The sequence below is a fragment of the Bactrocera tryoni genome, unplaced genomic scaffold, assembly GCF_016617805.1.
Source record: "Bactrocera tryoni isolate S06 unplaced genomic scaffold, CSIRO_BtryS06_freeze2 scaffold_7, whole genome shotgun sequence".
NCBI classification, from domain to species: Eukaryota; Metazoa; Arthropoda; class Insecta; order Diptera; family Tephritidae; genus Bactrocera; species Bactrocera tryoni.
The window spans coordinates 19,775,767-19,786,919 of record NW_024396366.1 but is presented as its reverse complement, the minus strand read 5'-3'; the positions used below and the strand labels follow the sequence as shown (position 1 = coordinate 19,786,919).

Here is an 11,153-nt window from a genome sequence, read left to right as displayed (position 1 = left end):
CGGTTTGTACTTTACTACTGCGTCATTGAATAGCTGGATATATTGCTCTGCATTGGTGGATGTTTTTTTAAATTCAAATAGCGTACTTATTATAGATGATTTCAGCGTTAAGGTTGGTATGCAGCTCGCAAGTAATTGCTCAAGAAAAAAAATACATTATTTCTCAAGTAATTTTGGCAGCTGGTTACGCATTGTGAATGATCTACATTAGAAGAGCAAGAGAGAATAAACAAAGAAAACAAACTTTGTGCGTAATATGTATGTGTGTATGTGTATGGTAACATAAATATTTTCATTGAGATTTAAGAAATGTTGTTGATGATTGGTAGGTTTTATACAACATTTCAAAATGGAATATACTTCATTATAATGATTTCAACTAATTTAGGATGAGTTTGACGATTACTTCGAATTTCCTTCAAGAAACAATTGTTGATTTGATGTTTCTTCGCAAAACCAGGTTTGTCATATTCACATTTTACGGAAAAAAGTATCAAAAATCAGCACTATATTCCTTGAGAGCTGCGTTAGCACAAGTAAATTTATCGCAGGAAAGTTTCTTGACCGTTTCTTAAGCGTTTTTTTATATGAAGTTTTTACGTTTCTTGAGAGCACTAAGCTTTAGCCAGTGTTTTAAAAGTTGCGGTGTCGAAGTCATGACTATTCAAGCGTTTAGAAAAAATGAAACATGTAAAGCAACACAGAAATGTTGCAAAACAGAAGGTTTGTAACAAGTTCGAAATAACAGTCGCAATATTTTTAAATATAAATATGAAAAAAATATACAGAAGGTAAACGAAATTCGCAATATTTTTAAATATAAATATGAAAATATTCTGCCTATAATTGTTCTATTGCAGGTTGTACATAAGCGTGTTCGAAAGGCTCCCTACAGAAAGTGGACCGACAACGAAATGAAAGTTTAATCAACTTTTTGGGACAACAGGCCACTAGAGAAACCAACGGCCCAACATTATTATAAAAGATTTTTGAACTGAACTGGCAGCGATTGCATTGGACTCTGGTGCGTTGCAAGGTAAAAAACTTAAGAATGCAGTACACCAAGGCCAAGTCCTGGCAAAATGCAACGGGAAGTGGCACCATGGATAATTGTGACACTACCAAAAGTAGGTTCTACACATCATAAATTTTTAAATGTATATATCCTAAAATACACTTCATTTTTAAACGCGATCGTAAGGATGTGTCCCCGGTACGATGACTTAGAAGACATTTTTGGCTATAGGGAGCTCACTTCAAACTGCCTTGTATTGGATACCGAGGACATTGCATGTACTGGTTCACCAGAAGTTGCCACGTCCTCTGGGTATAATCGTCGAGGAAATCGTGGCATTACCCGAGCCTCTGGTCACCCCTTTCTTACGTCAAAGGCTGTCCGAAAGGGTATATATTCGCGTACAGCCCTATCAGACGTTCTCGATGTACACTCCAGCTTATTGGATGCAAAAAAAGACAGAATCGAGAAGGAATTTAAGATGAGGGAAAATGAATTAGTGCTAAAAGAGCAACAATTTTTGTTTGATAAAGAAAAATTTGAAAAGAGTTGGTAGAAAAAAAAGCTGACAGGGAAATTCAAGTTATGGAAATTCAAATGAGGGAGAGAATAGCTATGAAAGAATTGGAAATGAAAGAAAGAATTGAAATGGAAAAAATGAAAATAATGCAATAAAAATGTGCCGCAGGCCTAAGTATTTTCTTCCATATAGAAAATAAATCGCGTTATATGAAGAAAACATGTATAACACCTTCATTAGAAAAATATTAAACATCTTTTATTTCAATAAAATTTAATAGGCTCTTGAACTGCATACCAAAAAGGCTAAAAATGTCGACTAAAAAGTTGAATATTTCGATGAAAATTTGTAAAGTTTAGATTTCTATACGAAACTAATTAAATTTAAATAACTAAAACCTGTGTTGATAAAAACCTGTTTTGCAAATCAAGCGTAAAGAAAAACACGTCGTCGGAAACACTGCTACATATTTTTTGGCGGTTTTTATTTTCTGTACTTTATAATTTTTAACCCATTCCGAGGATACACCAAGAAAGCACTACGAATATGATATAAACAAAAATTACTAGTCTATTTATTAATTACATTGGAACTCTTCCTTTAAATATTAAGATAATTGTCTTTACAACTAAATGGTATTTGGTTAAAAAAAACACATTTAGTTCTAAAAATTAAAAAAAAAATCACTTAGAAACTTTTATTGGGAGCTCCTATTATTAACAAATTCAGCCAATGCAATTCGTAATTCGTGTTGTTCATAAATTTCTGGAGGATAATCAATTTCTTCCCCATCACAGCTATTATCGTCGTCATTGTTAAAGTCTTGCAATATATTATGCCAAAATGCTGCAGGCTAAATCCATCTGCAACAGCTCTTGTAATTATTTTCGTTGGACAATCGAAACCGAAGCTCTTTTAAGCTGCTAAATCTGTCTTTTAATTTATGGCCAGGAATCACTTTTCCACTCGTACTCGATATTTAGAAAAGTATTTGTTAAGAACCTATCCCTTTTATATTGCGACAGTTCGTTGCTATTTTGCCGAAAAGGTGTAATTATATTTCTATTTAAGGGATACGCAGAATCTCACCGGCTATCCATTGCCTTTCACAAAAATAATTTCAGGTGCTCGTCCAATAGCTGATTCTGCAAAAATTTTAGCATCATGTACACTGCCCCTATATCCAATTGTTTGCTTGTCGAATTCTCAAAGAATAGTCGCACACTATTTGCATTTTCATGGAATACTGTTTTCCTGGAAAAATAGAATTCATGATCCTTAATTGGATATTCCGACAAACGTATTTCAGTGCCATCGACATAGCCAATGCACCCTGGCAGCTCGTGCATTGTATTGGCTACAAGTTTGCGTCTTTCTTCCCTAGTTGGCCAACACAAAGACAAAAAAGTGCGATCTTTAATTGCAATTCCACTGGCATTTGAGGAACCGAATTTTTATTTTTAAAAGCAGTATCTTCTTTGATTAAGCTTAAAATATGTTGAAATTCCGGAGTTTCCAGTCGTAACATTTGCCGCATACGATTGTATGGATTGTGTTAATCCAATTTGTAGATTTTGGCACATTTACGTGGCTGCATCTTCTTGAGGACAAAATTATTGCTGCACTAACATTAAAGTCCATTAGAATATCGCAGTCCTCATCTTCACTTCCTAAATCAATGCGCAAAATGATAAAAGATATATGAATATAGAAATGTGCACCTACTTGAATCTTGGAGCAGCAATTCCAACATGTTTTTTAAACACAGTCCGTTTAGTAATTTTTCTTTTCCACTTCTGCGAGGCATTGCTTACATGTAAATATTTTTGTAGCTACACAATTTTTGATAGTTCGAATCAGCTGTTTGAAGGGTTGCTCACAGTTTGAATGTGTTATCTTGTTAAAGTTGCCACCTATTAACTTTAAAAGTAAACTCTGAATACCATAATGAACTTTGGTATGAGCATCATTGTGTTAAATTTTATTCTCTGATGAATGTTTGGAAGACGCGCTTCAGTTAGTACTACTTTGGTTAGTGAGGTGGGGAATGCGCGAATGCTTCTTCTTGCCGCCATGTGATAAGGGGTTTCAATGAGAGTGAGGTGCTTTTTTGCACAATGTCCATAAATTGCGAGACCAAAATCTATTTTTGACAACATCAGTGCTTTTGTGATATTTACAAGTTTTGAGATGTGTATGTGACAGTGTTTTGATGAAAGAAACTTAATAATGTTTAATCTATTGAGTAAGCTTAATCTAACATATTTACAATGTTCCTTAAATGTTAGCTTTTTATCAAATAATATACCAAGTATTCTTAAGATGTTAGTATGTGGGATTTGAGTATTTTCAAAGACAAGGTTAGGGAAGGTGCAATTTCTTTTTCTGCAGATGTGAAATGTTGAACTTTTGCTTGCAGAAACTTTGGTTCCTGTCGCTTTAGACCATTCCATTATGTCGGTCAGAATATAAGTAAAATTGATTTTTACTTCGTTCAAATTTTTTAAAGCCGAGAATATTAATACATCGTCAACGTAGATAAGGTGGTCAACGTTGCGGTTTAAGGCTATTAAGTTGCTGAGTTGATTAAAGGCTATAATAAATAACGCTGCTGAGAGAGGAGATCCTTGTGGTATGCCATTATGAAGGGGGAAAATATTGGAGTTGAAGTTGCTAACACTTACTGAAAATACATTTTGTTTCCAATGTGCCATTTTTGTAGTTCTTGTAGTAATGTATGTGCTCCGATTCTATTAAAAGCTTTTCAAAGTCTAGGCTGAGGACAGATAAATGGTTTTTCGCAGATATTGTTGAAGAGACGCAATGTTCATTCATTGGGGGTCAATGACACCAAGACCACTTTGAAAAGCGAACTAATTGGGGCTTATTAAATTTTTTTGTTTGGCATACCACATTATTCTCTTTTAAATGATTTTTTCCAGAACTTTTGCCATACAAAGAATCAAAGAAATTGGTCTGAAGTCCGTGATTGAGGTATTTGATTTGTTAAGTTTGGGGATAGGGATTATAACAGCTTTTTTTCACTCCTGAGGCAGTAAGCCTTGTTCTAATATGTTATTGTATAAAGTTATCAATCTGACTTTTAAGGAGTGTGGGAGGTTTTTTAATAGGGGGTAAGAAATTTTGTCTGATCCAGGTGTTTTTCCAGACATTTTGCTGATAGTAAAATCAAATTCTTCAATTGTAATGGGAGATTCTATCAAGGTTGCTTCAAAACACGGTGAGTTGTAGTAGTTTTGTGAAACTACTTCATTTGAAAGAGTAATAAAATTAGAGTGAAAGTTTGAATTTTTGGAGTTGTTTGACCATTACTTGGCAAAATTTTCAGCGATTTTTTGAGGATCATAAATAGGACCTAACGGTAATTGGATAAAGTCTATTTTGTTTTGATGGTATCCACCTGAAAGAGCTTTTATGTCACTCCATATTTTTTTAGGGCTTGAAGTGGGATTTATACTACCTGTTAGTTGTTCAAAAGTTTTCCTTTTGCGGATTTAAGTTCTCTCCTGAAATTGGAATTTGCTTTTTATATCTAATTAAATTTTCTGTTCTATTTTGTTTATATGTAGTCCAAAGTGATTGCTTTGTACTCCTTAGAAGCAGTTAATAGCTTGGACCAATACGGGAGTTTGGTGGTAAATATTCTTGTGTTTGTTTGAGGAATGGATAGATAAGCAGCGGAGCGTATAACTGCTTTTTTATTCGACGCTTCTGCATTTATATTCTTTGACGTTATTCTAGTGTTTGTAATTGAGTTAATCAGGGAGCAGTATTTAAGCCAATCGGCTTTTTCTATAAGAAATTTTGATCGCGGTTTAATCGTACATTGCATCGGCGTAACGAAAGAAGCTATGAGCGGAAAATGGTATTGTGAAGATATTGTAAAATGTAAGAAGAGAGGTTATGGGCAATGGATGCTCAACAAAGGGAAATGTCTACATGAGTGAACGATTTGTGTGTAGAGAAGTGGGTTAGTGATCTATCGTTAAGAACTACGAGATTTCTTGCTAGTATAACGTCTTCTATTATTTAACCTCTTACGTTAGAGGAAGTGGATCCCCATAGTGAACTCCAAGCATTGAAATCTCCGATGATTTTGGTGGGTGGAGAAACAGCGTTTGTGATATTTATAAGATCACCTGCATCAAACTTTTGATGCGGAGGGATATATGAGATTATAGAAAATTTGAAACCAATGTTAACTTCTATCGCAATGACGGAGATGTTTGATAATATTGGGATAATTTTATGTTTGATTTGCTTTTTAATAAATAAGGCAATTTTAAATATTTGTGCTATTTGTTTTAGAGTTAGAATTTGTTGAGTTTACTGTGGTGGTTTTATTTTCGTTGCTTCGTTGTTCGTGTATTGTTATACCCTGAACAGGGTATATTAAGTTTGTCACGAAGTTTGTAACACCCAGAAGGAATCGTCGGAGACCCTTTAAAGTATTTATTTAAATGATCAGTATGTTGAGCTGAGTCGATTTAGCCATGTCCGTCTGTCTGACCGTCTGTCCGTCTGTCTGTCTGTATATATACGAACTAGTTCCTCAGTTTTTAAGATATCGTTTTGAAATTTTGCAAACGTCATTTTCTCTTCAAGAAGCTGCTTATTTGTCGGAACGGCCGATATCGGACCACTATAACAAATAGCTGCCATACAAACTGAACGATCGGAATCAAATGCTTGTATGGAAAACTTTCACATTTGACAAGATATATTCACGAAATTTGGTATATAATATTTTCAAAGGCAACAATGTAATCTCTGAAGAAATTGTTCAGATCGGTTAACTATAGCATATAGCTGCCATACAAACTGAACGATCGGAATCAAGTTCTTGTATGGACAACTTTCACATTTGACAAGATATATTAACGAAATTTGGTATATATTATTTTCTAAGCCAACAACGTAATCTCCGATGAAATTGATCAGATCGGTTAACTATAGCATATAGCTTCCATACAAACTGAACACATAAGAGTACTTACTAACAGAAATGTACCTGTGAGGGGTATTTAGCTTCGGTGCAACCGAAAATAACGTGTTTTCTTGTTTTAGAGTTAGATGGTGGATATGAAATAGGAGTAGAAGAAGAGATTTGCGCTCCTCTTTGGGTATTTTGTTTGTTATTAGAGAGATCTGTGTTTGTCGGATTGTTAAGTATGTTAGCGAATGAAGGAGATGAAGAATTGAAAACATGTGGTATTTGTGCTTTGTGAATATTTAGTGCTTCGTGAAATGAGCATTTATTATCTGTTTGAATTGTTATTATTTTTTTTATTTCACTGAACTTTGGACACAATTTGCTTGAGGCGGCGTGTTCAGCAGAACAATTTACACAGAGAGTGCGAGTACAGGGTGAGGGATTGTGTGTTGGTAATGCACATGTGTCGCAGATAGGGATCTTATTGCAGCGTTTTTGTATGGCCAAGAAGTTGGCAGTTTTTGCATCTCATTGGGTTTGGGTAGTAGGGTCTTATCTTGGTGGTATACCATGATACATCAATTTTTCGGGTAAGTAGTAGCGATCGAAGGTTAAAAGAACCACGCCACTTGGGGTGGGTTGACCATTTATATATTTTAGAAATTTGTAAATGGATGTAACACCATGTTCTTTCAAATTTTCAATTATTTCATTGTCAGAGACTTGATTTAAACACGGAGCGTAGATAGTGCCTTTTGAGGAGTTTAAATTTTTATGGAGTTCAATTTTTACATCACAAATGCCAATGAGGTGTTTTATTGCTGTGAATTTTTTTGCAATAGTGTTATTTTTTACTATGAGTAGTAAATTGCCGTCTTTTAATTCGCTAATTTTTATTATATCAGAACTAATATGTTTTGGGGCTATATGCACAGCGAAGCATGAAAATTTATTTAAAGGTTTGCTTGTTTCACTTGAACTTACCACCACATACTTGGGGCTATCTTTTTTTGTTGTTGGTAAAGTAGGAAATAATTCATCCTTCTGATAATTGCTCCATTTTTTTCTTTTTGGTTGGGGACTAGAAGATAATAGGGCGAACCTATTATTTTCTGAAGTGGTCCCCAAGGGGACATTTTTTAACGATTCTAATTCAATTAAGATAATTCACTAAAATTCACTAACAAATTTGATGGAATAAAGTGCGATGAGGAATGAGATAATAAACTACTCTGTTTTAACTGAATTCGCAGACAATACAACTGAGAGCACAACTGTTTACGTCAAGTGTCAGTTGATGACTGATCAAAACTAATAATCAGCCCTATCACGCAATCCATCGTAGCGAAGCTACGAATACGAATGTCCGCTACGAATACGCATAATTTGCTATCACTGAATTCATGTGAATTCGAAACTTTTGTTGCCAAACTTAAATTTGAATTTTGACATTTCGAAATCAGCTGTGTATAAGAAAATATTAAAATTTTGATTAATAAAAGTGAAATCGTTTATATTCAAATGGATTTTACGAACAAAATATGTATTCGCTAACGTTTTTATTTATGTTGCTTGAGGAAGAACGTGAGAGAAGTCGGCGTGATCTAAAAATTCAACGAAAATCACTGAGGGACAAGAGCAACCCTTTCGATGTGGACGAAACAATGTACAGTTCAAAAATCCACAAAAATTCATTATTAAATTTTATTAAAATTATTTTTCTAAAACAGGTTTATTAAAAACTATCGCTTAAATAAGGCGGCCTTTACATATGTCCTCGATGTTCTAGAGAGGAATGCAAGTTCTTCAAGATCGTCATCTATTTCTTTACTTCATCGATTGTCTTCGGTTTTACGGTTTTTAGCTGAAGGAGGCTATCAGCATGGAGTGGGTAAAGACTTCGATATTCCAATGGCTCAGTCAACATTTTGTTGCATCTTAAAAGAAGTATTGGGATTGCTTCAGTCCCATTTGTGCCCTCAGTGGATAAACCTCGAGTTAAGTAACGTTGAAAAAAGGGAAGCGAAAAAGGATTTTTTTCAGAAATACGGATTTCCAAGCGCGATTTTGTGTGTAGACGGGAGACATATTAAAATCGTTGCTCCAACTAGAGATAAGTTTCTCTATTATAACCGCAAAGGATACTTTAGTATCAATGCCATGATTGTAAGTCTGGTAACAAATTCGCATTTCAAACATCTTAATCAATGTTTTGCAGATATGTGACAATAAAATGAAAATACGTTATGTGAACGCTCAGTTTCCTGGCAGCAATCACGACTCGCACATATGGAATGTCAGCAATGCTCGTTATTTTCTTGAGAAAAAGTACCTCGATGGTGAACGAAACACTTGGCTTTTGGGTATTATACATACAAACATATATATTACAAAAATTCCCAAAATTTTATATTTGTACAGGAGATGCTGGATATGCCTTAGAACCATGGTTAATGACACCATTCCGTACCCCTCCCTCAGGAAGCCCAGAAGAGAAATATAATAAAATACATGCAAAAGCGAGAAATATCGTTGAAAGAACAATAGGAGTTTTTAAAAATCGATTTAGATGTCTTCTGGGTGCTCGTGAACTTCACTACGAGCCATGGAAGGCATCTCAAATCGTTAATGTTGCGGCAGCGTTACACAACGTTTGCATTCACTTTCGCGTGAATGATGAAAGTTTAGAAAATAATTCGGAACCAAATATTTTGACAGAAAGTAATGAAATTCTTTCATCAACTTATAGTGAAGCAGCTTCACAAATCAGAGAAGCTATATGTGCAACACTTACCAGAGTATAATATCCTAAATAAATATTAACACAAAATGGTTATAGTTTTAAATAAGTATTTATTTAAATAATTTAATTATTTTTTGTCATTGCTTGCAATTTTTTTTCTTCTATTTCTAACATTCGCTGCTTAATCGAATTCTTAGCAGCTATCAAATTCTCCATAGCTATGTTGTGCCTTCTAATTTCTTCCACTTCCGCATTTTTTAAATCATTTTGCACTTCCAATGCTCTGCCCACTCGTCGCATACGTACTGAAAGATCATCCAACTTTTCGATGACCTTTTCCTGAAAATCTTTTTGAATTTGAAATTGTTCTTTAATTACATCGGCTGTACAGGTTTCCGGTGGCCTAGTAGTACGTTTAGGCAGTGCTGGACTGCAGGTCACTGATGGCATTGATACGTCAGCTAACGTCTCGTTGCCCACGTCGGCTACAATTGGTAAGCCGATGCTAACTGTATTGTCAATGCCACTTGCACTTGTTTGCAATGCCGTTAGTGCTATCACCGCTTCCTCCAATTCGTTGAAATGGTGCTGCCTATATCTGCCGCCACCAGTAGCTGACTGCTCCTTTTTATTTTCAACAAGTTTCCTTTTTATATACGCCTTCCAGTCAAGCCATACCTAATAAAAAATAATTCAAACAAGCTTTTAATTATCCTGTTACAACAATAAAATCTATAACTTTATTATATTACCTTCTTCCAGCTGGAAATATCCTTGATAGGCGGACCAACACTATTTAGTTCTTGGGCCATGTTGTTCCAAAAAGCTGCCACTTCCTCTTTAGGGCACTTTGTAAAACCCTGCGCCATTTCAGGCTTTTGCTGTAACAGCTCAACCATTAGTGCATATTGTTGCTTGGTGGTAATTACTTTGGACCTGCGGAAATATGTTATAGTTTGATTTGAATTAAAAGTTTTAATTGATAATATGTTATAGTTTGAATTCAATTAAAAGTTTTAAAACAAGTTTTAATTGAATTCAAACTATAACATATTTATTTTTAATTTAAAACTTACATTTTTCTTTTTTAAATTTATTTCTCCGTTACCACAAACCTGTCGTACAAAAATTCCGCTAAACTTAAAAATTTTCCGTTCCGAGTGAATTCAGTGAATGCAACTCTACGAATTTCGAACTTACTTTCGGAACTATTCGAATTGCATGATAGCAGTTTCGTAACTTTCCCGAAAAAACAGTCTACGATGGATTGCGTGATAGGGCTGAATTTCTCACCTTTTCGTAAGTAAAAGCTGAACTGTATTGTTTTTATATAATTTAGTTAGAAATTAGATAGAAAAGAATTAGTTAGAAGACCAAAGAAAATTCGACTGAAAATAGTTGCAGTTCTCAAAATCATAAAAAACAAGATAGTTTGATCTCAAATTGAATTGCTGCAACATTAATGGAGTTGAAAACCGTTCTAATGGTGTAGACTTCAAATATTTTATATATGTAAATAATTACAAATTTTGTGAATGTAAATAATGTTAGTAAACAAGTCAACAAGTAAGGCTGAAAACTGGGGAAAACACTTCAGGTGTTGGCATAACTTTATATTAAAGCAAATAAGAAAGGGCAAAGATCAGGAGCAAAAGAACAGTTTATACTCTTGTAATTTTTGGATGATTGGAGTGATCCCGTAAAGTGGGATACTCTTCTTCAAACGACATTTGATGTTCCTAGTGATGAATTTTCATTATCTAGCTCTTTTGCCCGAAATACTTTTGCTTTGACGCGCTGAGCAATTTCTTCATAGATCTCGAATTTGTGCGTTGAATCGAGTTGTTTGTTTGGTAAAGACATATTTCAAACACTTAAACTATAAAAAAACTATTAGTAAGATGTAAAAAAATGTATAATT

The 11,153-nt window shown here is 34.4% G+C and overlaps 1 protein-coding gene and 1 long non-coding RNA gene across 2 annotated transcripts; both read right to left on the bottom strand.

Moving 5' to 3' along the window:
* Nucleotides 1-2,950: 2,950 nt before the first annotated feature.
* LOC120781682 lies at nt 2,951-3,399 on the bottom strand. Its single transcript, XR_005706129.1, has 2 exons — nt 3,261-3,399; nt 2,951-3,205 (listed from the first exon to the last, which is right to left on the bottom strand). It is a non-coding gene; the product is annotated as an uncharacterized LOC120781682 (long non-coding RNA).
* Nucleotides 3,400-7,041: 3,642 nt separating this feature from the next.
* On the bottom strand, nt 7,042-10,491 carry LOC120781835. Its single transcript, XM_040114057.1, has 5 exons — nt 10,309-10,491; nt 9,985-10,168; nt 9,378-9,910; nt 9,284-9,297; nt 7,042-7,241 (listed from the first exon to the last, which is right to left on the bottom strand). Coding segments are annotated over exons 1-5 (933 nt in total). The 5' UTR covers nt 10,311-10,491.
* Between the last annotated feature and the right edge of the window lie 662 nt (nt 10,492-11,153).